Raw genomic sequence first — 27,275 nt, forward strand, 5'->3', positions numbered from 1 at the left:
GGAGCAGCATTGTGACAGTGTGTACGGAGCAGCATTGTGACAGTGTGTACGGACCAGCAGTATGACAGTGTGTACGGAGCAGCATTGTGACAGTGTGTACGGAGCAGCATTGTGACAGCGTGTACGGAGCAGCATTGTGACAGTGTGTACGGAGCAGCATTGTGACAGTGTGTACGGAGCAGCAATGTGACAGTGTGTACGGAGCAGCATTGTGACAGTGTGTACGGAGCAGCATTGTGACAGTGTGCACGGAGCAGCATTGTGACAGTGTGTACGGAGCAGCATTGTGACAGTGTGTACGGAGCAGCATTGTGACAGTGTGTACGGAGCAGCAATGTGACAGTGTGTACGGAGCAGCATTGTGACAGTGTGCACGGAGCAGCATTGTGACAGTGTGTACGGAGCAGCAATGTGACAGTGTGTACGGAGCAGCATTGTGACAGTGTGTACGGAGCAGCATTGTGACAGTGTGTACGGAGCAGCATTGTGACAGTGTGTACGGAGCAGCATTGTGACAGTGTGTACGGAGCAGCATTGTGACAGTGTGTACGGACCAGCAGTATGACAGTGTGTACGGAGCAGCATTGTGACAGTGTGTACGGAGCAGCATTGTGACAGTGTGTACGGAGCAGCATTTTGACAGTGTGTACGGAGCAGCATTGTGACAGCTCCCCCTGTTGATTGGCTTGTTAGCGAGCTACCAGAGTCCTGCCTCATGGTTTACACTGAGGGAACGATTTCCTGCTCACTCTTCCACCAATCGAGCAGCCGCAAGTTACCAGAATCCGTCCCTTCTATCACAACTATGCCACCTCCATCAGAATTCAGAGACTCGGAGAACAGAAAGAGGCCATTTAGCCTATCAGTTTTTCTGCTGGCTCTTTGACAGCACTGTCTAATTACCTTGTCCCTTCCTGTTTCCCCATCGCCTTCTAACATTTTACAATTAGTATTCAAACTGGTTCACCCGTTCTTTCTGGCTGTGAATTCCAGATCATAACAACTCACAAGAAAAAAATATCTTCTCATCTCGCCCTCTGGTTCTTTTTCCAATTACCTTCTGTCTTCTCCTGCTTCTAACCCTCCTGCATCTTGGACCAATTTCTCCCCATTTACTCTTTGAAACCCACCAATGATTGAATTGATTATTCAGACATGAGACCAGGCGGTGGAAATGAGACCGAGCCCCTCCCTGAGGGAGACAGACCACTCCATCCCTCAGGGAGACAAATACCCCCCATCCCTCCCCCCCCCCCCCCACACAGCAAGACAGATCCATACCCAGGGAAATAGAATCTCCAGTGAGTCAGATCCCCCACTCGCCACACACACATTGAATTCACTAAACAACAACAACTTGCATTTGTATCGTCAGATAATATCCCAGAGGCCAATGTGATCGAATCACATGAGGACATATTAGAACAGGTGGATTAAAGGTTGGATGAAGAGGGAGATATAATTATTAAAGGAGGAGAGGTTGGCTCTGAGTTGGGAAGGTTTAAAGTGTTGGTTCAGGCAGTTGAAGACACGGGCACCTATGTTCACTATGTTATAGTGAAAGTCACCAAAATTCCAGACGGCCATAGGCTACTCACACCTTTAGGAGAATGAGAGCTGACTGGTGGTGATTTAACCTGAGGATCACCACAGCTGTGGTGAGAAGGTTGAGAAGGTGGGGCCTTCATATGGACAACCTCAGCCAGCATCCTGATGGATAACCTCAGCTGACACAGTTTAATAATAATAATCTTTTTAGTGTCACAAGAAGGCTTACATTAACACTACAATGAAGTTACTGTGAAAATCCCCTTGTCACCACACTACGGCCCTGGCACTGCGAAGCAACAGTGCTAACCACTGTGCTCCCGTGCCGCCCGGGAATTGAACCAATGCTGCTGGCGTCGTTCTGCATCATGAACCAGTCACCTAGCCAACTGAACTAACCTGCCACTCCGCCGCCCCACCCCCAGTCTTGTCAAGACACTTTGGGATGAGATTTTTAAACTACATTGAAAGATGCTATAGAAATGCAACATGATTTTGTTGTTGTTAAGAAAGGAAGATCCTGTAATTTCTCCAGCACATTTTCACAAACTCAGAAGGTGCCGGAGACCTTTCCAGCCAATGGGAGGCACTGTGGATGTGACAGATGCTATACAAATGCAAATCCTTTTTCTTTGAGTGGTTTTGGTCTGGGTTGATTATGAACTCTCTCCTAACTTGCTGCTCAGGGCGTGTGGGCAGAAACACAACCAGAAACTGTCCTGCCGCCTCTGCTTTGAGAAGTGTGTCTGTGTCTAGGGTGAAGCTGGTGAAAGGTGAGGCAGGGTGGGGGAAAAGGACTCCTGGAGGGGGAAATCCCGGTTTCTAACGGCAGCTGACCAGTCTCCCTCTGTGCTTTCCTTTCCAGGTGTAAGTGTAACCTTCACGCCAATAACTGCATTGTGAAGAAGGACAGACTGAGTTGCGTGTGTGAGCACAACACAACGGGCCCGGACTGCGGGAGGTGTCGGAAAGGCTATCAAGGGCGGCGGTGGAGAGCGGGCTCCTACCTGCCAATCCCCAAAGGGACGGCCAATGTCTGTGAGTAACCGGCCGGTTCTCCGACCTGGGGTCCAGTGCCGGCGGAAAGATTCACTCCCGGATTTCAGTCCAATTGTTAAACCCCCGGCACCGCACCAATTGCCCTCCAACCCAGTGCATGTTTGTGACTCTGTTAATGCACCAATAGAGACTCACAGCTTAGATTGGACACAGAATCGGACAGCACAGGTAGAGGCTGCCATTCGGGCTGTCCTACCTGTGCTGGCCCTTTGAGACAAGACCAAACACAACAGTCCCGTTTCCCATGATCCTGAAAATCTCTCCTTTTTCCAAGCATTCCACCAATTCCCTCTTGAAATTACTCCCACTGGTCTTGCACACACACCATTCCCTGTGACGGCAGGCTGCTAAGTTTAAAAATATTTTCCCACCTCCCTCTCTGGCTCATTTCCCAGTTATCTTCAATCTGTCTCCTCTGGTTACCCATCCTCTTGCCACTTGAAATCAGATTTTCCTTATTTTCTCCCTTCCCGATTTTTGAATCACTCTATCACTGGAATGGCAGAATCAATGGGCAAGGTGGAATTGACGGCATTCTGAAAAGTGTTGGAATAGTCTATTGGGTTAAATGGGATGAGATTTCAGTCTGTAAACAAACGCACACAGATACACGGGTATTCATAAAAACATGGAAATTAGGAGCAGGAGGAGGCCATTCAGCCCTTCGAGTCAGCTCCGCCATTTACTATAATCATGGCTGATCACCCAACTCAATAGCCTAATCCCGCTTTCCCCCCCATATCCTTTGATCCCCTTCAGCCGAAGTGCTATCTCTAACTGCTTCTTAAAAACATGCAATGTTTTGGACTCGGCTACTTCCCGTGGTAACGAATTCCACAGGCTCATCACTGGGTGAAGAAAGTTCTCCTCATCTCTGTCCTAAATGGTCTACCCCGTATTCTCAGACCCCTGGTTCTGGACACACCCACCATCGGGAACATCCTTCCTGCATCTACCCTGTCTAGCCCTGTTAGAATTTTATCGGTTCATATGAGATCCCCCCTCATTCTTCTAACCTGCAGCAATCCTAACCGATGCAGGCACTCCTCGTACATCTGTCCCGCCATCCCAAGAATCAGTCTGGTAAACCTTCACTGCTCTCCTTTTATAGCTAGTGCATCCTTCCTCAGTGAAGGAGACCAAAACTGCACACAATATTCCAGGTGTGGCCTCACCAAGGCCCTGTATAATTGCAGCAACATCCCTGCTCCTGTACTCAAATCCTCTCGCTATGAAGGCTAACATACCATTTCCTTCTTTATTACCTGCATGCTTACCTTCAGTGACTGGTGTACAAGGTCTCATTGCACACTCCCCTCTCCTAATTTATGGCCACTCAGATAATAGTCTGCCTTCTCATTTATGCTGCCAAAGTGGCTAACCTCGCATTTATCCAAATTATACTGCATCTGTCATTAATTTGCCCACTCACTCAACTTGTCAAAATCACACAGAAGGATCTTTGCATCCTCCTCACAGCTCACCATCCCACACAACTTGTTATCTGCAAATGAAATGAAAATCGCTTATTGTCACAAGTAGGCTTCAATGAAGTTACTGTGAAAATCCCCTAGACGCCACATTCCGGCGCCTGTTCGGGGAGGCTGTTACGGGAATTGAACCGTGCTGCTGGCTTGCCTTGGTCTGCTTTCAAAGCCAGCGATTTAGCCCTGTGCTAAATTTAGGGATACTATACTTTGTTCCCTCATCTAAATCATTAATATATATTGTGAATAGCTGGGGTCCGAGCACCGATCCCTACGGTGTCCCACTAGGTACTGACTGCCAATTTGAAAAAGACCCGTTAATTCCTACTCTTTGTTCCCTGTCTGCCAACCAGTTTTCTATCCATCTCAATACACTACACCTAATCCCATGTGCTTTAACTTTTCACACTAATCTCTTATGCGGGACTTTGTCAAAAGTCTTTTGAAAGTCCAAATGTACCACATCCACTGGCTCCTCCTCGTCAAATCTACTAATTACATCATCAAAGAATTCCAGTAGATTTGTTGAGCATGGTTTCCCCTTCATAAATTCATGCTGACTCTGTCTGATCCTGCCACTATTTTCTAAGTGCTATGCTATAAAATCTTTGATAACGGATTCTAGAATTTCCCCACTACTGATGTCAGGCTTACTGGTCTATAATTCCCTGTTTTCTCTTGACCTCCCTTTTAAAATAATCGAGTTATATTAGCTACCGTCCAAACTGTAGGGACTGTTCCAGAGTCTGTAGAATCTTGGAACATTATTACCACCAGTGCATCCATTATTTATAGAGCCACTTCTTTCGGTACTCAGGGATGTAGATTATCAGGCCCTGGGTATTAAACAGCCTTCAATCCCATCAATTTCCCCAACACCATTTCTCTTCTGATATCACCTTCAGTTCTCCCCTCTCACTAAACCCTGCTTCCACAACATTTCTGGTTCTGATTTCTGTCCTTATTTGTGAAGTTATAACTACAGTATGTGTTTAGTTGCTCAGCCATTTCTTTGTCCCCTATTATACATTCCCTTGTTTCTGACCATAAAGGACCTACATTTGTCTTCACCAATCTTTTTCTCTTCTTCTACCTGTAGGAAATTTTACAGTCAGTTTTTATATTCCAGTGCACATAGGGCAGGGCAGGAAGAGAAGGAAGGAGACCTCCTCATGGGCCTGCTCCTGGACCTGGTCAAGCCAGCTGTTAATAAGTCCCAGCAGTGGATGGTCGATGGGGGGACTGCCCTTCTTCTATGGTTCACAAGTAGGCTTCCATTAACACTGCAATTAAGTTATTGCGAAAACCCCTAGTCGCCACACCTGTACGGGTACACTGAAGGAGAATTCAGAATGTCCAATTCACCTAACAAGCACGTCTTTTGGGACTTGTGGGAGGAAACTGGAGCACCCGGAGGAAACGCACGCAGATACGGGGAGAACATTCAGACTCCGCACAAACAGTGACCCAAGCCGGGAATTTAACCGGGGACGCTGTCGCTGTGAAGCAACAATGCTAACTACTGTGCTACGGTTATGTTTTCTGCTGGGTGTTCCTGAGAAGGGAACATATGGTGTCAACCAGCACAATTGAGACTTCCATTCTTGGAGGCACCGTAGGGGACTGGGGCGTTTTATTGACCCATTTAATTCTGTTTCTTTTCGATTTTTAAACATGTTTCCTCTGACATTTTGTTTAATTTGATGCAATATCACTTTAATGATCTGCATTTCAATTTATCCCTTCATTTGGTTTATTTGGGTTCCCCAGAAAAGCACACAGGCAACAGTGAGGCGAAGACTGATGTGCGAGTGGAATGTTAATAGCTGGTTGAATATCTGGGGAACAGCTGGAGGATTGTCCTGGAAAGCGGGACAAACCTCTCTGCAATAAATCTCTGACTCAGATCAGGAAGGGACGTTTAGGAGGGATAGCTGTGGTCATTGCTGTGTGCGGAACACCACCAGATCAATCAACAGATAGTGACCTGAATGTGCACTGGGACTGGGAGAGGGTTTTATTTAATTACTGACACCCTCATATGTTGATGCTATCTGTTTGCACATGAATCACACATAATGGAAATCCACTTACCCACGTTCCTGAAACTCAATTCATTGAGCAACTCACGTTCATCTCACAGTGCTGTTGAGAGAAATGTTTGTTTGCGACTTTTAGCGAGGTCGGCCTCATCGATAGTGCATGTCTGGAGTTGTGTTAGTGTGTTTATTAATAAAGACTATTATTCAGGCATCTCTCTAACACTGTGTGTTGTCTTTCCCTCTCCAGGCCTGCCTGACATTGTCACCAGTGGCTGTAAGTATGACATATGCTCACTGATCTCTGACCGACTGATCCAGAGCCCATTTCTTTATCAGAGCAAAATGCTCTCACAAAACATGTCTCACTGTCTGAGGAACAGATATAGGACTGAAGAGGGAGAGAATGTGTCGGAGTGAAGAGGGAGAGAATGTGTCGGAGTGAAGAGGGAGAATGTGTCAAAGTAAAGAGAGAGAATGTGTAGGAGGGAAGACGGAGAGAATGTGTAGGAATGAAAAGGGAGAGTGTGTAGGAGTGAACTGCCACAGCCCTCTGAGGTAGAGAATTCAAACATTCACAGTCGTTTGAGTAAAAACGTATCTCCTCATCTCGGTAGTAAGTGGCTTCCCCCTTATTTCAAGTTGTACCCCCAGGTTCTAGACTCCCCAGCCAGGAGAACCATCTACCCGGTCTATCCCTTTATGTATTTTATAGATTTCAATGAGATCACCTCTCAGTCTTTGAAATTTCAGAGAATACAGGCCCAGGTTTCCCAATCTCTCTTTAGTGGAAAAACCTGCCATCCTGGGAACAAGTCTGGTGAACCTCCCTTACACTGTCTCTCTGGGATCAGCATCCTTCCTGAGGCAAGGGGACCAAAACTGCACACAGTTCTCTAGGTGAGCTCTAACTAAGTTTCCATACAATTGAAGCAAGACCTCACTATTCCTATAGACAAAGCCTCTTTAAATAAAGGCTAACATATCATTGGCCTTCGTAATATCTTGCTGAAACTACATATAGGTTTCAATCAATGTGACTGGAATCAAGCAGAATCAGAAATGATTTAATCATCAATTTAGACCCATTCCTCATCTTGTTTTTTGGCTCCTTCACACCCTTCGATAACTCATTTGGAGGGCGATTTTTGGTAAACTTTCTCAATGTCTCCAAAGAGTTCAGTTGGCTGGACAGCTGGTTCGTGATGCAGAGCAAAGCCAACAGCACGGGTTCAATTCCTGTACTGGCTGAGGTTATCCATGAAGCCCCGCCTTCTCTTTAATAATTTAGAGTATCCAATTCATGCTTTCCAATTAAGGGGCAATTTAGCGTGGCCAATCCACCTACCCTGCACATCTTTGGGTTGTGGAGGCGAAACCCACGCAAACACGGGGAGAATGTGCAAACTCCACACGGATAGTGAACAAGAGCCAGGATGGTAAACCACTGTGCCACCGTGCTGCCCTGGCCCCGCCTTCGCAACCTTGCTCCTCATCTGAGATGTGGTGACCCTCATGTCAAATCACCACCAGGCAGCTCTCCCCCTCAAAGGGGAAAGAAGCCTTCGGTCATCTCGGACTTTGCTTTACATTATTACTGTACCAGGTTAACGTGTGAAATTCCCTGCATGTTACATGTTTGATCGATTAACACTGCCAGCTCATTTGGCCTAATTGAATATCACATATTCGGTGTGAGCTGGGGAACTAGCTGTTCAGCAAATGAGGAACCCATTAACTCAGTCGGGATTGCTCACTATTTTTGCAAAGAATAGTTTAATTTGATCGCATTCTTACAAGAGCATAGGTTCGTGTTATATTTGCTGATAAAGCAAGTTTGACATTTTGATCATAAAAAAAATAGACGATTATAGTCAGATAATTCCAGTACTGCGTTTTGTACACTTTCTATAACTCCTTTAAAATGAGGTTGGTCAAGCATTATTGTGCATTTTTGAATCTGTGTGAATATCCTTTGTTATATTTTCAGTTTCTAAATGTTTTTGCCATAACATTTTTGAATCAGGATGCTATTATATTTCGTACTGGGGATGTTAAGCTAATTGGTCAATCGTACTCTGACCTTATTCAATCTTTCCTTCTAAAATATTGGAATTACATTAATAGTACACCTGTCATCTGGCAATATTCCATTTTCTGATTAATATATCTATCGATGAAATACTACCTCTCCAACCTCTTCCCTAATTTCTCTTACTATCTACACATACAATCCATCTGAACCAGGAGTGTTATCTGTCCAATTTAGATTATAAATTATCTTCTCTCTTTATATCTTCATATCCTGTTGTGATTTCTTCTCCTAATGCCATATCATTCATGTTATTCTTCCTGGGAAATGCTGAGACAAAATAAGTTAATATTTCTGCCATGTCTCTGTCACCTCCTCTGAGTAACTTTCTGCCTGCCCTGATTATCCAGTTGGTTATTAACATTTCTATTGAATACTTTACAATTGAATTATTTTTCCTGGGTTTATTTTGTGGTCTCGCTGTGCTTTCCTAATTGTTTATTAATTTCTTTCCAACTTTTGAAAGTGGCACAGTGGTACAGTGGTTAGCACTGCTGCTTACGGCACTGAGGACCCGGGTTCGGTCCGTCATGGGTCACTGTCTGTGTGGAGTTTACACATTCTCCCCATGTCTGCGTGGGTTTCACCCCCACAACCCAAAGATGTGCAGGTTAGATGGATTGGCCACGCTAAACTGCCCCTTAATTGAAAAAAAATAATTGGATACTCTAAATTTTAAAAAGAAGTATATCCAGGAAGGTTTTTTGGAACAATATGTGGATAGTCCGACTAGAAAGGAGGCTATACTGGACCTCGTACTAGGGAATGAGCCTGGCCAGGTCATCAAGGTTGCAGTGGGGGAACTCTAAATTTATATGTAAAAAAAAAAAAACTTTTTCCAAACTTTTTTTTACCATAAAATCTCTTCATTCGGAGGGTGGTGGGTGTTTGGAAGTCACTGCCTGGTTTTCTGGTAGGGAACATTTAAAAGATAACTGGATCAGCTACTAAAATATTGCAACTGACCTGGCACTGGAAGGAGGGGTTAGAATGGGCGACTTGTCATTTGTTTTATTTTTCTGCCAGTACAGGCACTGTGGGCCGAATGGCCTCTTTCTGTTCTATAAAGTTTTATACGGTTCTCTGGTCTTTCCTTTGGAGTCTGTATGATTAATCATTACAATATTCTTGGGGCAGGATTCTCACTAAGTGCTGATGCTGGGAGAGAATTGGTGGACTTCTAAGACAGCAAAATTGGCACTGCTCGCTGAGCAATTCAGGAACTGTTAATGGTCTAGCATTAGTGCCACATAGAACATCCACTCCAGTGAAAAATGGTGTTGGATTCATTAGGGTCAGGATTGGCACTGGGCTGTCATGTTGCAGCCACATATTAGCACTCCATTCCCCACACGCACTCATCCCAGCCAACAAGATGGCACTGGTTGCACTGGAGCATGCCCATCCAGTTGATGGGTCGGTCATCTGCGGCCAGAGGGTACCTAGGGTGATGGCCTGGGAGGACACGCATATGGCCTGTGGCACTAAGTTCATAGTGGGCAGTCAGCGGTGTGTGCAGCTGCATGGCTGCCTTGCTGGCTGTGGTAATTGTGTTCCGTGCCCATCCACCCCGACTCTACAGCCCACCACCTGACTGGATCCTGCAACTCTCCCCAGTCCTACAAAAGCCCCCCCCCCCCCCACCCCAGCCAGTGGCACAACTGTCAGTACACAATGACGATGTTGGACACTTTCCGCACACCTCTTTCTCCCTCCATAGGCATGGTGCCTCTTTCCTGACGTTTGAGACCACAAGTGAACCTCACCGTTGGCAATTCCTCTGGATATTTTTTCTCTATTGAAGTCTTGTACAAGTGAGAGTGAGTGGTCCAGTTGAAACAATGTGTGAAATAGGGAGATTTTTGTCAATGATCTGACCTTTCTGTTTCTCTGGTCTCTTGCAGCGGGCGTATGTGATAATCTGCTGACACGGTGTCAGAATGGAGGAGTGTGTGAGGATAATGGGACGTGTCGCTGCCCCGCTCTGTACACAGGCCTCCTGTGTGAGAAAGTCCAGTGTGGGAAGGAAGCCGGAGGATGTACCTCCCGATCCCCCCGAGTCCCCACCTTACCCCAGCTGCTGCTCTCACTGACTGCGCTGCTCATCGCTACTAATGGTCACCCGTTGCTCTGACCCCGAACCAGAGCACTGATCGCTTACCGGGAGGTGGGAGGAGCAGCAGGAACTTCAGGCATTGACTGAGTCACTGTTTAAAATACAAAACTGGCTCCCCTCCTGCCCTCCACATTCCCGGGAATGGTAAACTGCAACCGAGGTCCGAGCCCACCCAGGCTGACTGGATTTCAGAGGCTGGAAGGAATGGACAGACAGTGCTGGACTCTGTCCGCCAGTGGCATTTTACGCTCCCGCCGAAGTCAATGGGCTCTTGAATGGATCGCTGAATTTTCCGGCTCCGTCATCTCCATGACGGAGCATCACTCACCTGACACCTGCCACGAGACCCAGGAAGCTGTCCATATTCTCCAAACGTCAATCAGGCAGTCCATGTGCAGTTTTGGGACAAAGAAAGGACTTTTACAGAATCTGTCACCGTATCAAGATGTCCCAAAGCGTTTACAGACAATGAAGAACTTTCCCAACCAACAGGAATGTGGTCAGGACCAGATAACCCGTTTTAGTGATGGTGAAGGAGGGATCAATGTTAACATGTGGAACATAGAACATTACAGCGCAGTACAGGCCCTTCGGCCCTCGATGTTGCGCCAACCTGTGAAACCACTCTAAAGCCCATCTACACTATTCCCTTATCGTCCATATGTCTATCCAATGACCATTTGAATGCCCTTATTGTTGGCAAGTCCACCTCTCTTGCAGGCAGGGCATTCCACGCTCTTACTACTCTCTGAGTAAAGAACCTACCTCTGAGGAGGTGGAGTTAACACTAATATTTTACACTCACCCAAAGAGCACGGATATAAATGCTCCTCTGAAAAAACGGGACATATATTGTAGCACTCGCCCCCTCTATCGTCCCTCCCTCCATTTTCCCCCTTTCCTTCCCTCCCTGTCCCAATAGCTTCCTCCCTCCCTTCCCCACCTCTCCCCCTCTCTCCATTCCCTCACTGTGAATGACAACTGAGTGCAGACCAGTGTCGGGTGGGGGCTCGGGAGGACGGTGGGGACCAGGACATGGAGCTTTTCCAGGCGCGTTTTCCCAGCTGTTTGTTTTGTTCAATTCTGGGAGTCAGTCGGATGGGGGAACGGCCTTACCACGATTCAACTTGCAGGAGAAAAGGCTCAATTGATATCCCGGGACTTCCCTGACCCCTTAACTCTAGACAGGGTGGGGGAGGGCAGAGCTGAGGCAGCCATATTGATCAATCATTATTTGTGGGATCTTCATTGTGCACAAGTTGTCTGCTGCGTCACCAACATGACAACAACACTTGTGAAGTATTTTATTGCTGGCGAAGCAGTTTTCCATCCCGCTACATCACTTTGTTCTGAGTTTATTTTACACAGAGGATTCGAAGCTAGAACTACAATAAAATAGTCGGGATATTTTGCCCGTAAAAATATTTCAATTGCTTGTGTGCTAGACCAGGGACATTAATAATCATTGATTTCTTGCTCGAAAGAATCTCTTCCTAATCTGTCTCGGAAACTCCTGTGGAATATTTCTGGTTTCAAAGAATTGTCAACATAGCTGCTTGATGTGAAATTTCAGATAATTTTACAAAATCACTGCAGAGGTTTGAAATGTCTCCACTGGGCACTTGATCACAACTGAACCCTCTGCACTTGGTTAACAGATTGTTTAAAGATTTATGGCCAAATTTGACATTTGCTTGTCACTGATAAAAAAAAAATGATTTCGACTTTCAGAGGAACATCGGAGCAGGAGTAGGCCATTCATTATCATCACAGCTGATCATCAGCTGTGAGAGAGAAATGGAAAAGATACTGGAAATTATGGGTCAGTCTTTCTCCCTGCCTGGAGGTCCAGTCGAGGTTAAAGTTTTAATAAATGGTGGCAGCACCCCAGATCCAACATTACCCCACCCATGTTTGTGTTAAAGGATAGAAGGTGAGGCACTGAACCTGTCCAATATTTTGATAAAGCCAGTAGGTGCTGACTGATTTTCATTCATAGACATAACGGGTGGAATCGTACCATAATTTGGCAAATTGTCATGCTCAGACAGAAAACTGGTGTGGAATTCTCTGTTGCAAGGGCCTGTTACCCCGTGGAAGTTTGAGCCTCTTTGTCAAAAAAGAGTGGGCTTGGTTTACCTTTTCTCTAGTGGGGCGATTCCTCATAGATCTGGCAACCGGCTCCAACGAAATCGGGGTGACATCTTTACAGGGGGTCACAACCAGCGCGGCAACCGAATCAAGGAGGTCTCTGAGGCTCCTTCCCGCCTGCCCCCCACATTCACTGCAACATTAACAATTTGCCAGCCTCTCCTCAATCTCTGCTTTCCTCCCCCATACCCACCACACATCAATGAACTAGGGTCCACCCCGATACTGTCGCATGGCACAGTTTGGCACTACCAAATTGACACTGTTACGTGACAACCCTGACAGTGATAAGCCAGAGGTGCCAAAATGGCTGAACCAAAATGTGCCAGAAGCAGTGCTTTGCTAGCACAACATCCAGTTTAGTAACTATATTTGTTTTTCATGATGTCAGCGTCCACGACATGTGAGAGGCCAAACACAAAATGACAAGGTCACAAAATACTTTTATTTCCACTTTGAGGAAGAAAGTTCCAGAGACGCATGACCCTCTGAGGAGGGAAAGATCTCCTCACCTCTGTCTTAAATAAATGTCTCCTTATTTGTAAACGCTGACCCGGAGTTTGAGATTCTCTGACAAGAGGAAATGTCCCCTACACATGGATACTGTCAGGGTTCCTCAGGGTCTTAAAAGGTTTCGATCAAGTCTCCTCTCATTCTTCTAAACTCTAGTGAATACAGACCTAATATCTCCAACCTTGTCCATTCCTGGTATTAGTCTAGTAATCAATCGCGGAAATGTTTCTGATGCATTAACATCATTCCTTAAATAAGGAGACAAATACTGTCCCCAGTGCTCCAGATGTGCTCTCAACAAAGCCCTGCACAACTGAAGCATAAACATCTTACTGAGCTAAGAGAAGATTTCGGTGCAGGATCTGTGTGTTGAGACTCCGAATATTAGATAATTCCTTCGCTGTCAACCATTAATCATTTCCAGAATATAATAATCGAATAACCACAAAGCAATATTCAGCCCCTGAAATAGATACGTCACAAAAAGTGAAGACTCATAAGACCCCGAATCCTAGTTCGATATCGGCGATTTATCAGCCCAAAAATAAAATGTTCCCATAACTACACTCCGTGTACGAGTACGTTATACATCGGACTTGAGTACAGTAACAGTGGTTTCCTCGTTTACCTGCCAGAAAATAAGTCACATCTATTACTGCCAATGCATTTAATATGGAAACAGTCTAATGTCCATACAGATCACATGCAGAGGTTTTATATTTTCAGAAATTCAGAAAGCAAATTTATTTTCAGCTGAGTTGATGGAGTTAAAATGCAGATGGAAATAAGGAGATCTAAATAAACCAAGAATTATCTCTAATCGGGTGTCTATCTTAAGTAGAACATGAGATCAGCATGTCACCGAGAAAAACCGAAGACCAGCTCACACATACAGATTTACAGTACAATGATCGCGGTTAACTTTCCAGGGACACCAATGATGGTAATAAATATGTTGTATATCGTTCTGAGGCTGTGAAATGTTTCCATAATTCTCTGTGTCCCTTTCCATTGCAGTTAACATCTCTGAATGGAACTCTGAGGTGACACATTCACAGAGCCTTTCATTTATACCATGTGACATCTCCACCGGGATATCGAGGTTGCAACATCAACATATTCTTAAAAAAAACAAGCAGGTGATGACAGTTAACTAACCCACTGTTGTGACAGAATATATTTAATTATGGGTTTATATTGGGAAACCCTAAAGACTGAACAATTTTATTTAAGGTTAACTAACTAAAGAAAACTGGCAGTTGTATACAGCCACTGATGGTGTGTATCATAAGAACTAGGAACAGGAGTGGGCCACCTGGCCCCTCAAGCCAGCTCTGTCATTCAATAAGATCATGGCTGATCTTTTTGTGGACTCAGTTCCACTTATCCACCCACTCACCATAACCTTTTATTCCTTTACTGTTCAAAAAACGATGTGCCTTTGCCTTAAAAATATACAACGAGGTAGCCCGAAACTGCTTCGCTGGGCAGGCAGGGAATTCCACAGATTCACGACCCTTTGGATGAAGAAGTTCCTCCTCAACTCAGTCCTAAATCTGCTCCCCCTTATCTGCCAACGTTGGAGCCATTGTACAAGAAGCCAAATTCTCGACAGTTACAGTCCCATAGTCAAGGAATGGTTACAGCACACGGAAGGCCATTCAGCCCACTGTGTCTATGCTGCCTCACTGAAGGAACAATTCACTTTGTGCCGACCCCCAGCTTTCTCCCCACAGACTGTACATTCAGCATTTGTCGATGATCTAATTACGTCCATTGTATCTGCTGACCACACATTCTAGTGCATTCCAGATTCCGAACACGTGTTGCATTAAAAAAAAAATCCTCATGACATTCGGGTTTCTTTTGCAAGTTACCTTAAATCTCCGCCTTCTTGATATTTATTTTTCCACCAATGGGAACATTTTCGCCAAATCTAGTCTGTCCCTCAGGATCAGAAGTACGTCAAGAAGATTTCCACTTTGCCATTTCTTCTCTGCAGGGAAGAGCCTGAACATTTCCAATCTATCTAGTTACCTAAACCTCCTTAACCTTTCCCTTGGAACTATTTTCACAGGACATGGCCAGTTCTAGAGTCAGAGGACTGGTAACTGCTGGTTCGGTTGCCAACATTGGAACCATTGTTCAAGAAGCCAAATTGGCAGGATCGGAGGTCTTTATTTTGGGTCTCCCTCACAGCTTACATAATCCTGGGCATCTTGGAAATATGCGAAATCATGCAGAGAATAGCAACATAATTCTGGAGCACTGAGTCCTATGACAGCGAAATGGTCGGCACAGAGCAATTCTGAAGTGATGCAATTTGCAGTTCTTCGCTGACGCTCCGCTTGGGCTCCAGCAGAGCCATTCAATGCTTGACCTCATTACAGTCTTTGGTTCAAACATGGACAAAAGAGCTGAATTCTTGAGGTGAGGTGAGAATGTCTGCCCTTGACATCATTTTTAAATAAAAAAATATTTTTGTTGAATTTTAAAATCTGTACACTACAGTAGGTGTGTAAGACATTTATTCTGTACAATTTACATGCTCCACTTTCATCTGCCCTCCCTCCTCCTTCGCCCTCCACTTCCCCCTCCCCTTATTGATATTCAGGCTCCACCTTGTGCCCTTTCTTCTGTCGTAGATGTTGTTGTTTCTCTTTCATTTTGTGTTTGCTGCAGTTGCCCCTCTGGCTTTTTTGGCAGAGGAGCTCTCTGGCACCCTCCTGGCTCTTTCCCTTGTCCTCCCTGACATTTTCCTGGGTTCCTTCCTTGCTGCCCTCGCCTTTGTTCATATCTGCTGTGTGGTATGCCTGCCCTCATTCCGCCCCCCCCCCCCCCCCACCTCCGCCGCCACCCCCTCGCTTCCTACCCACTATTGTCTTCGAACGGGCCTTGGAACAAGCTGATGAATAGCCCCACACGCTTTGTGGGAGCCCTCATCTGACCATCGATTGGTATATTTGATCTTCTCCAGGTGCAGAAATTCTGATAGGTCTGCCAGCCACTCTGCAGCTGAGTTCCGCAAATTCACCACGCTCTGCGAAAAGTAGTTCATCCTCATCTCAGTTCTAAATCTAAGGCCTCTCAACTTATATCAGTGACAGATCATTCTAGATTGTGCCAAAAGGGGGAAGATTTGGTCTACGTGTACCATGTCTCAGGAACTCACCAAGGCTTCAGACTCAGAATCTTCCAAACCCACGACCAATACGAACATGAAAAGGACAAGGGCAGCAGATGTTGAGGAATACCACCTCCTGGAGGCTCTCCTCAAATTCGCTCACCAACCTGACATGAATGATTTTGCCATTCCTTCGCTGTCTCTGGGTCAAAATCCTGGAATACCCATTGAACAGAACTGTGGGTCTATCTCTAACACTGGGCTGCAGCGGTTCATGCAGGTAACTCAGCACCTTCTCAAGGGCAAGTAGGAATCGGCAATAACTGTTACCCCAGTCAGTCATGCACATAATCTGAAAAGTTGAAAAACAAATGCATCTTCATGGCCATTGCCCATGTCCCTTAATTCCCTGAGGACCAAAAATCATTTTGACGCAGTCTTAAATATACTCATTGATGGAGCATCCACAGTCCAATGGGATAGAAAATTTCAAAGATTCACAACAATTTGAGTGAAGCCATTTATCCTCATCTTTGTCCTGATGATCAGCCCCTTATGCCCATGAATTTTAGTCTCCTCGATCAGGGGAAAGAAATCTCTTTTCATCGACTCAATCAAGTACCTTCAGAATTTTGTACGAATCTCTTTTCATCGACTCAATCAAGTACCTTCAGAATTTTGTACGGCTCTATGAGATCACGTCTCATTCTTCTGAGCTCCAGACAGTATAAGCTCAAATTGCTCAGCCTCCCATCACAGGAAAATCATAGGCCAGAGATCAAGTCAGTGAATATTCACTGTGCCAGTTCCCATGCAAGTAAAAGCTTGCTTAAATGTGAAGGCAAAATCTGCACACAATATGACAGATGTGATCTCACGAAAACCCTGAACAATGTAACAATATTCACATTTGTTCTGGTACATAGGTCTCATTACAATTAAGGACAAAATGAAATGTTTCTTTCTAATTGCTTGCTGCACTGGAATCCTAATTTTCCATTTCTTTAGAGAAACATACCCAAGGTTCTCTGAACATCAACACTTTCATGCTTTACATCTTTAAAAATCACCTCCTTTGTACTTATGACAACATCGAATATTGTAGCACTTTCATACATTATAACTAAATTATATACTCCATCTACCATATGCCCCATGTAGACATTTCTCTAAATTACTGGTCTTCTACCCTTTTTTGTATGTATTCCATTTTTATAGGATGTGGGATTCGCTGGCTAGGCTAGCATTTGTTGCCCATCCCTTGCCATGGAGATTAAAGTGGTGTGCTATTTTCTGGAACCACTGAAGGCCATGTGGAGTAGGAAAACCGACTGTGATGTTAGGGAGATTTTCCAGGATATCGACCCAATAACTGTGAAGGAATGTGGATATATTTCCATTTCAAGATATTGCATGATTTAGAGGTTGACTTCCAAGTGTTGGTTCGCCATGTAGGTGCTGCCCTTATCCTTCTAAATGGTTGTGGTTTGTAAGGTGATGCCTGAGGAGCTTTGGTGAGTTCCTGCAGTGCCTCTTGTAGATGTTACACACACTGCTGCTATTGTGTGTCAGTGGTGGAGAGGGAATGTTTGTGTTAGGGGTGCTGATTAAGTGGACTGCTTTGTGCTGGATGGTGCTGAGTGTTCATAGATCATAGAATTTACAGTGCAGAAGGAGGCCATTCGGCCTATCGAGTCTGCACTAGCTCTTGGAAAGAGCACCCTACCCAAGGTCAACACCTCCACCCTATCCCCATAACCCAGTAACCCCACCCAACACTAAGGGCAATTTTGGACACTAAGGACAATTTATCATGGCCAATCCACCTAACCTGCACATCTTTGGACTGTGGGAGGAAACCGGAGCACCCGGAGGAAACCCACACACACACTGGGAGGACGTGCAGACTCCGCACAGACAGTGACGCAAGCCGGAATTGAACCTGGGACCCTGGAGCTGTGAAGCAATTGTGCTAACCACCATGTTACCGTGCTGCCCTCTCAGCCATGTGTTGGTGCTGGACCCATACAGGCAAATAGGGAGTAATCCATCACCCTCTTGACTTGTACCGTGTAGGTGGATAGGCTTTAGGAAGTCAGGAGGCGTGTTACTCACCGCGGGATTCCTAGCTCTGACCTGTGCTTGGAGCCACAGTATTTATATGGCTAGTCCAGTTCAGTATCTGGTCAATGATAACCGTCAGGATGTTATAGTGGGGACTGTGCCAGGTGAGTGTCCTTTTAAGAAAGGTTTGGTCTTACCACATGACTTGTAGCACAGCTTCAGTGATGTCATTTGTAGGTGGAGCTGTGCAGTGGCTGTCAGGTGAGAGAGGGTTTAGGTTTTTGGGTTTCAGTTTTGGTTTGTTTCTTTGGACAGCAGAAGGAAAAAGTGTTTCCCTGTTTTTCTCTGTTTTTATTTTAAAATCTGTTCCAGGGAACTGAAAGCACAGTGGGTGTGGCAAACTGCCTTGGTAACTTTAAAGATAGAGCTGCTTTGTGGACGAGTTTTGAATCTGCTGCTTGGAGCTAAGGTGGATTCATTAAGAGTTACATTCCTATATTAATGTAGCTGTTGTGGTTTCTTTATGTTTGTACTTGATAACAAATCCATGCTGTGTTTTCTGTATATGTTAACTACATTCTTCGAATAACCCATGTTTTGGTAAAAGTACCTGAGAAGTCTGATGAATCACACCTGAAGCAAAAGCCCTTGTGCTCCTCCTAGCCAAATTCAACATAAAAGGCCAGATGAACTTCAAAATACTCTTTGAAGTTTCAAGCCCTGGCACATAACAAATTCGAGGCTCGTCAGATAAAAGTCTATCTTTCGTGATTGTGCTGGCTTAGTGAAGCGGGTGAGCATATTTGTGTTTGCTTCACCGGTGTTGTGTCAAGTTTAAATAGGGAGTGTGTCGTGGACAATGGCTTTTTCAGAGGCTCAGACGTTTTTGGGGTGGAGGCGGTCATGCGTAGTACCTTACAGACGGTGATTAAAACAAGGTTTTTAGAATTGTCAAAAATATTACAGTTAACATTGCCTGACAAAGTGCAGAAAGAGGAAGTAATTGCAACGGTAGCATTTAAAATTGCATGAGACACAGTCAGAATCATTGGAAACGGCAAGAATTCAATTACAGATGAACATGAAAAAGGATTAAAGCTGCTTGAACATGTAAAATAATTAAAGCTGCTTGAATTGGAAATGATGGAAAAGAAAGAATAACGTGAGAGAAAGGAAAGTATAGATCAGGGAAAAAGAAATAGAGAATGACTGTGAACATTTGGAAACTGGCCAGGAAAAGTGAACGTCAGTTAAAATTGGCAGAGGTAAAGAGAAGAGTACAGTCTGAGGATAGTGATGAGGATAGTGAGCACGAGCACGAGTTTTGTAGTCGAAGGTTTGGTGGGGATCTATTTAAATATGTACAAGCATTTCGAAGGTTTGATGAGAAGGATGTAGAAGCATTTTACAGTTCATTTGGGAAGGTGGCTAAACAAATAAAATGGCCACAGGACATGTGGGCATTACTGATTCAAACAAATTTGTTCAGTAGAGCTAGTGAAGTGTTTGCATCACGATCAGAGGAGGTATCTGGGATGCAAGAGGAGATGAAAAAAAATCAATGTTAGGTGCATATGAACTAGTGCCTCAAGCCTACAGACAAAGGTTTAGAAATTTAAGGAAATGACCTGGTCAAACATACAGAAATGATCCAACAGAGTAATTTTGATAGGTGGATAAGGGTTTTGAAAGTAGATCAAACATATGAAGCTCTTAGAAAAATTATACTTTTGGACGAGTTTAAACATTCAATTCCAGATGTCGTGAGAACTCATGTGGAAGAGGAGAAGTTTCAAACTACGAGGTTAGCATCAAAAATGGCAGGTTATTATGAATTAGTTCATGAATCTGAGTTTGGTTTGTGACATCAGTTTCAGCCCGTGAGAGATAGAAACATGGGAAAAGAGAAATACTCAGATGGTAATGGTACAGGAGATTTAATAGGAGATAATAAGGATAGTGTTCCTCAGATTATAAAGGAAATCCAGGAGGGTGGAAGAGAAATGAAAAATTTTAGATGTTTGTACTGTAATAAACTTGGCCCTGTAAAGTCACAGTTGTGGGGCTTTAGGAAAAGCATTGGGAAGGTTGATGTGGTAAAACAGGATAAGCCAGTGGCGTTGTGAAAGTGGTAAAGGGAAGCCCAATTGAAGCAAAGGAGGTGCAAAAGAATGTGCAGCCTGATCAAGATGTGCTTGATTAGAAGGTGCCAGATCGCTTTAAATTATTTACTTGTGTGGGTAACGTTTACTCATGTGCACCAGGAGGAGGGGGTAGAGAAATCAACATTTTAAAAGATAAGGGAGCAAGTCAATCTTTGATGGTAAGAGATGAGGAGTTATGTAGTTTGGGAGGAATATTGCCAGGAAAGGTGGTAATATGTGGAATTCAGGGTGAGAAGAGCAGTGTTCCGTTATATAAGGTGAGGTTGGAGAGTCCAGTGAAGAGTGGTTCAGTGGTCGTAGGAGAAATTGGGAAATTATCTTGTCCAGGAGTACAGCTTGTCTTGGGTAATGATATAGCTGGATCACAGGTGGAAGTGATGCTTACTGTGGTTGATCAGCCAGTGTAAAATCAAACAACTGAATTGTTGAAGGACGAATATCGTGGGGGGTTTCCTGATTGGACAGCAACAAGGTCGCTAAGTCACAGGTTAAGACAAGAGGAGAAATCAAAGAGTGAAGATAAAGTTGAAGTTAAATCATCAGAAACGATTTTTGATCAGATGTTGGAAAAGAACAAGTACAGGTGGAGGATGAGGTGGATATTTTTAGTTGAGGAAAGTTGGCAGAGTTACAACAGAAAGATATTGAAGTAAAATGAATGCACGGAAGAGGAATCTGAGTGTATACCAGAATGTTCTTACCTTAAAAATTATGACTTGATGAAAAAATGGATCTTTACATATACAGGTGGAAGAAAAGTGGGCAGAGGTTCATCAAGTGGTTTGGTGGTAGGGTATAGAAAAGACGTATTGCGAGTAGCACATGACGTACCAGTAGGAGGTCACTTGAAAGAAGGAAAACTCTAGGTAAAATACAAAAATATTTTTCTTGGCCTGGACTACATAAAGATGCAGTTAAATTTTATCAATCATGTCACACATGTCAACTGATAGGGAAACTTCAAGTGCTGATTAAAGCAGTGCCCTTAATAACCATTCCAGCATTTGAGGAGCCTTTTACAAAGGTCTTAATTGATTTTGTTGAACTGCTTCTTAAAATGAAAAGTAGGAATCAATATCTTTAGACTATAATGGATGTGTCTACTGGGTTTCCAGAGGGCATTCCATTACAATATTACAGTTAAAAAGGTTGTGAAGGAGTTGCTTAAATTTTTTACTACATGCGGACTACCCACAGAAATAAAATCGGATCAACGATCAAATTTTACCTCAAGGTTATCCAAGGAGGTTATGGATAGCTTCGGAGTAAAACAATTTAAATCAACTGCGTACTATCCAAAATCACAGGGTGTGTCAGAAAGGTGGCATCAAATGTTAAAGACAACGTTGAGGGCTTATTGTCAAGATTATCCAAAGGATTGAGATATCTGGGGTGTCAGACAAGCCGGGGTAGGAAACCGGTGAGGAGGCAGATGTTGTAGCCTTCGCCTCATTGATTGCCCGAAGGTGGATCCTGTTGGGATGGAGAGCAACCTCTCCACCCTGTGCCCTGGTGTGGCAGGGGGACCTGTTGGAATTCTTGACTCTTGAGAAGGTTAAGTTTGAACTGATGGGAAAGATGGAGGGGTTCGACAATTCATGGGTATTTTCCATTATGCGCTTTCAAGAATTGGAAAACATCGAACATTAGTTGAGGAGGGGGGGGGGGGGGTTAGGAGGGTTGGGGAGGGGGACTGTATGTGTTAATGGTAACTATGGGTGATTCCTGATTCATTTTTGTTATTTGTTTATGTGAACATGCGGGCAGTTGTTTGGAGGTTGGTGGGAGGATGGGATTGTTGTTGTTGATCTGGGGATTGACATAATATACGTTACTGCTTATTGTTTATTGTTGGTGGGTGTAAATTTGGGAGAAAATGTGAAAAAGGAGAATGTAATATTTTTTTAAAACTTGATTAAGGAGAAATTGGTGAGGGAGCATTCTGAAACTACATTATTGCATTATGTGTCAAATTTTTGTGAACGGTCAAATAGAGCAGGTGAATTGGGAAGACAACATTTAAAAGTCGCACAGCATGCGATGAAACAGGAAGCGGACAAGAAAGCAAAAGTTTGTCGTTTTGCCAGTGGAAATAAAGTTTTAGTATTGTTACCAGTGATAGGTGAACCTTTAAAAGCAAAGTTTTGTTGTGTTTAGTCTGCAAAATTATGAGGGACATATTCAGAGTGGATAGTCAGAGGCTTTTCCCAGGGTAGAGGGGTCAATAACTCGGGGGCACAGGTTTAAGGTGCGAGGGGCAAGGTTTAGAGGAGATGTACGAGGCACGTTTTTTACACAGAGAGTAGTGGGTGCCTGGAATTCGGTGCCGGAGGAGGTGGTGGAAGCAGGGATGATAGTGACATTTAAGGAGCATCTTGACAAATACATGATTAGGATGGGAATAGAGGGATGCGGACCCAGGAAGTGTGGAAGGTTTTAGTTTAGATGGGCAGCATGATCGGCCCAGGCTTGGAGGACCGTAGGGCCTGTTCCTGTGCTGTACTTTGTTCTTTGTTCTTTGTTGACTTTATTAGATTGAAAGGAAATTGAGTGAGGTGAATTATTTGGTAAGAACGCCAGATAGAAAGAAATCTCACTGAGTGTGTCATGTGTGTATGCTTAGAAGATATTTTGAAAGGGAACAAGAGCAAAAGGAGTAGGTTTTAGTGATTACGACTCAAAGTGAAGAACCAAATCGAGATGACTCTGAATTTGACATTCCTCAAATTAAATTGGATACCGAGGATGTTCTTAAAAATTGGGATAAATTATTGAGTCACCTTCCAGAGGAAAAACAAACTGATCTGAGTTATTGATATCACATGGGCAAGTTTGAGAAAATAAGTTGGAAAGTACTAAAATGGTTATACATGATGTAGATTGGAAATGCTGTTCCAATTAAACAACATCCAAATCGACTTAATCCTTTAAAATTGGCAGAGGTTCAAAAGGAAATTGAAAGTATGCTTGAAAATGGCATAATTGAACTGGGTTGCAGCGAGTGGAGCTCACCCATCATGATGGTATCGAAACCAGACAGGACCCAATGGTTGGAGTCGGGAAAGGTTAATGCAGTTACAAAAACATACTCTTATCCTATTCTACGGCTGGAGGACTGCTTTAAGAAGGTGGGACAATCAGCCTTTATCTCCAAACTGGATGTACTGAAAGGTTACAGGCAGGTGCCCCTATCCGAAAGGGCGAAGGAGATTTCAGCTTTTGTGACTCCAAATGCTTTGTACCAATTCAAAGTTATGCCATTTGGTATGAAACCACCCTAGCCACATGTCATCGGTTAAGTAACAAAGTCATTTCAGAATTCCCCAATAGTGCGGTGTACATAGATGATCTGGTGATTTTTAGTCAGACACGGAAAAAAGATTTGAAGGATCGAATGGAGTTATTTGATGGACTTCAGGAGGAGGGTTTGGTGGTAAACCTAGCCAAAAGTGAGTTTGGAAAAGCCCAAGTCACGTTCCTTGGCCACCCAATTAGACATGGACAAATGGTCCCAAGGGATGCAAAAACAAAAGGTATTTGGATGTTCCCAATACCTTCGACACCAGGGGAAAGAATGAGATTTCTTGGCCTGAGTGGAGTTTACTGTAAATGTGTGCCAAATGTTAGCAGTGTGGTTGCTCCAATGACAGGCTTCCTGAAGAAACGTGGAAAATTTCAGTGGACGGCCGAGTGTGAACAGGCATTTATCATTATCATAGAATTTACAGTGCAGAAGGAGGCCATTCAGCCCATTGAGTCTGCACCGGCTCTTGGAAAGAGCACCCTACCCAAGGTCAACACCTCCACCCTACCCCCATAACCCAGTAACCCCACCCAACACTATGGGCAATTTTGGCCAATTTTGGCCAATCCACCTAACCTGCACATCTTTGGACTGTGGGAGGAAACCGGAGCACCCGGAGGAAACCCACGCGCACACGGGGAGGATGTGCAGACTCCGCACAGGCAGTGACTCAAGCCAGAATCGAACCTGGGACCCTGGAGCTGTGAAGCAATTGTGCTATCCACAATGCTACCGTGCTGACGGCCTGAAGGCTGTGTTAACCACTGCTCCTGTGTTGGCCACCCCAAATTACACAAAATGATTCAAGGTGGCTATCGATGTGCGAGTGATGTGGGCATAGATGCCGTGCTCTTACAAGAAGATGACGAAGGAATAGAGCAAAAATAGGGTATTTTTCCAAAAAATTAAAGGATCCCAAGGGGAGTATTCGACAATTGAAAAAGAGACTTTGAGCTTGGTGCTGGCTTTGCAACATTTTAATATTTATATTACCAGCAATTCGTCTGAAACAATTCTATATACTAGTCATAATCTGTTGACGTTTTTGGGGAAATTCAAGAATAAAACTGCCAGACTGTTTCGATGGAGTCCATTATTGCAGCCATTTAATTTAAAACTTATACATGTGTCAGGACTGGAAAAGGTGATAGCCGATGCTTTGTCACAACTGTGATAAAGAGAAGAACCTTCGATGGTGGAAGACAAAGAACTGACGTGGACTATATTACTGTAAAAGTTTGCCTGTTTGACTTTATAAAATGTATGTGTGTTTATTGTCAAGTGCTGGTAATGTGGAAGTGAAAAGTTTGAAAAATGAAACCATCTTTGAAGCTGATGGTTTATTTTTTTTCTTGGGGGGAGGTGTCATACGAGTGTCACTTTAAGAAAGGTTTGGTCTTACCACATAACCTGTAGCACGGCTTCAGTGATATCATTTGTGGGCGGAGCAGGGCTGTGGCTGTCAGGTGAGAGGGGGTTAAAGTTTTGGGGTTTCAGTTCGGTTTGTTGCTTTGGAAGGAAAAATAAGTGTTTCCCTTTTTTTCTCTGTTTTTATTTTAAAAGCTGTTCCAGGGAACTGAAAGCACGTTGGGTGTGGCAAACTGCCTTGGTAACTTTAAAGATAGTTGCTTACAGAAGGAGTTTTGAACCTGCAGGTTGGAACTGTATCAGAAACCTAGGGAAAGGACCAGTCCCATTGAAATAAGACTACAGTGTGCTGGGTCACGCCCTTGTACGGGATTTTGGTTTATTGGATTTAGTTATTCAATTGGAACAACTAAGCAGCATTCATTAAGAGTTATATAAATAGATTACTGTACCTGTTGTCTTTTCTTTATGTTTGTAATTGACAACAAATTATTGCTATGTTCTATATATATGTTGTCTACATTCTTCGAATAAACCTTTTTGATAAAGGCACCGACGAAGTTTGATGAATCACACCTGAAGTGAAGGCCTTTTCTCATCCTCGCCAAATTTAACAGAAAAGTTATAGGTCTGGTGAACTTTATAATACACTTTGGAGTTTCTAAGCCCTGGCACATAACAATTGAATGATAGTAATGCCATTGAATGTCTAGGGCAATGGTTTGATTCACTTGTATTGGAGATAGTCTGTGCCTGGCACTCATTTGACACAAATGGTACTTGCGACATTTCAACCAAGGTCTTGCTGTATTTGAAAATAAGGGACTTCCTTTGTGTCTCAGGAGTCACGAATAGTGCTGAACATTGTGGATTCATTAGGGGATATCCTCACATCTGAACTTATTTTGGAAGGCAGCTGAACAATCTGGCCTCGGACTCTAACCTGAGTAATTCATACAGTGATGTCCTGGGATTGAAATGACTGACCTCCAAAATCCATATCAATCTTCCATTGTGCGAGGTATAGATCCAAACAATGGAGAGTTTTCCCCATGATTTTCATTGACTCCAGTTTTCTTTGTTGCCATTCTCGGCCAAATTCTGCTTTGATGTTAAAGGCAGTCACTCTCACCCCACCTCTGGAGTTCAGCACTTTTGTCCATGTTTGAACCAAAGCTGTAATGACGTCAGGAGCTGAGTGGCCTTGACGGAAAAGAAATTGAGTGTCCGTGAGAAGGTTATTGCTAAGTAAATGATGCTTGATAGCACACTTGATGATCATTTTATCATTGATGATAACTATTGCAGTGCATACGACTTTCAATTTGCAAATTAATTGACCACCTGAGCCAACAGAAAGATTGTCACAGCATAGTGATCGGGTCCTGGCAGAAAGTATGAGAGCACCAACCAAAAACGGAGCTGTGTTGTGAACACAATGAAATTCCCTATTAGAAGTGGGGATTTTATCACGTCCACAGTGTAAGGGACGGATTAAATGTTTTGTGTTAAATTCTTGTTTAATATTCTTTTTATATTATACTTTTTTGTATTATTCTTTGCTAACAAAGTAGAGTGGAAAAACTTCTGTCATTCTCTTTATTGCATTTTGTCCGAATCACAAAGAACCTTTGGAGTAATCCAAGACATATTTGGCGTAGTTGTCAGGATTCGGTAGCAATGTTTAAGAGAAAGGGAGAGACACTTATGGAGCCTGAACCGAAGACATACTGTATTCCAGGATGGAAGGCGTCAGTCTCGGGTTTTGCCTGAATAGCTAATTTGTTGATGCAGAATGGAGCACTGACCTTGTAGGTAGAACAACAAAAGCTAATGTTAGCAGAGGCCGTGTAGACGGCTCTGGAAAGAGCCGATTGGCAGTAACGAGGTGATAGACTTGCAGATCTGTGACCAAAGCTCCACAGCTTATTTTACGACGTGATCTGTGACCTGCAGGCCCGAGGGTTAGAAATACTTGTTAGGAGTAGAAAATAGGTGGAAAACACTTGAACAAAATTAAAATGGTCGGGGAATTGAAAATACTCGGCAAACAGACCCTGACAAGCGAAATGATCTTGAATTAAAACTTGTTGTCAGGTTGAAAAAAATAATTATTCGTAACACACTGACACATGAAAGAAAGACCAAGAAATTCTGAGATCGGAGTGTAAAGTAGCGATTATTAAAGAAAATGGGCACCCTGATCATGTTTTCTCTTCGGTCAAAACAAAGAGAGGTGGTGACG

General features: G+C 43.8%; 1 protein-coding gene across 4 annotated transcripts in view; it reads left to right on the forward strand.

Annotated features, from left to right (window-relative positions):
- Positions 1–13,825, forward strand: part of LOC140390265 (netrin-G1-like) — a 158,854-nt gene extending 145,029 nt beyond the window's left edge. For all 4 annotated transcript variants that reach the window (XM_072475277.1, XM_072475279.1, XM_072475278.1 and 1 more), the window contains 3 exons: positions 2,414–2,586; positions 6,384–6,410; positions 10,130–13,825. In XM_072475277.1, the coding sequence (XP_072331378.1) occupies positions 2,414–2,586; positions 6,384–6,410; positions 10,130–10,359 (430 nt within the window). In that variant the 3' untranslated portion in view covers positions 10,360–13,825. The remainder of the gene's footprint in view (positions 1–2,413; positions 2,587–6,383; positions 6,411–10,129) is intronic.
- Positions 13,826–27,275: the final 13,450 nt, after the last annotated feature.

The sequence above is a fragment of the Scyliorhinus torazame genome, chromosome 14, assembly GCF_047496885.1.
Source record: "Scyliorhinus torazame isolate Kashiwa2021f chromosome 14, sScyTor2.1, whole genome shotgun sequence".
NCBI classification, from domain to species: Eukaryota; Metazoa; Chordata; class Chondrichthyes; order Carcharhiniformes; family Scyliorhinidae; genus Scyliorhinus; species Scyliorhinus torazame.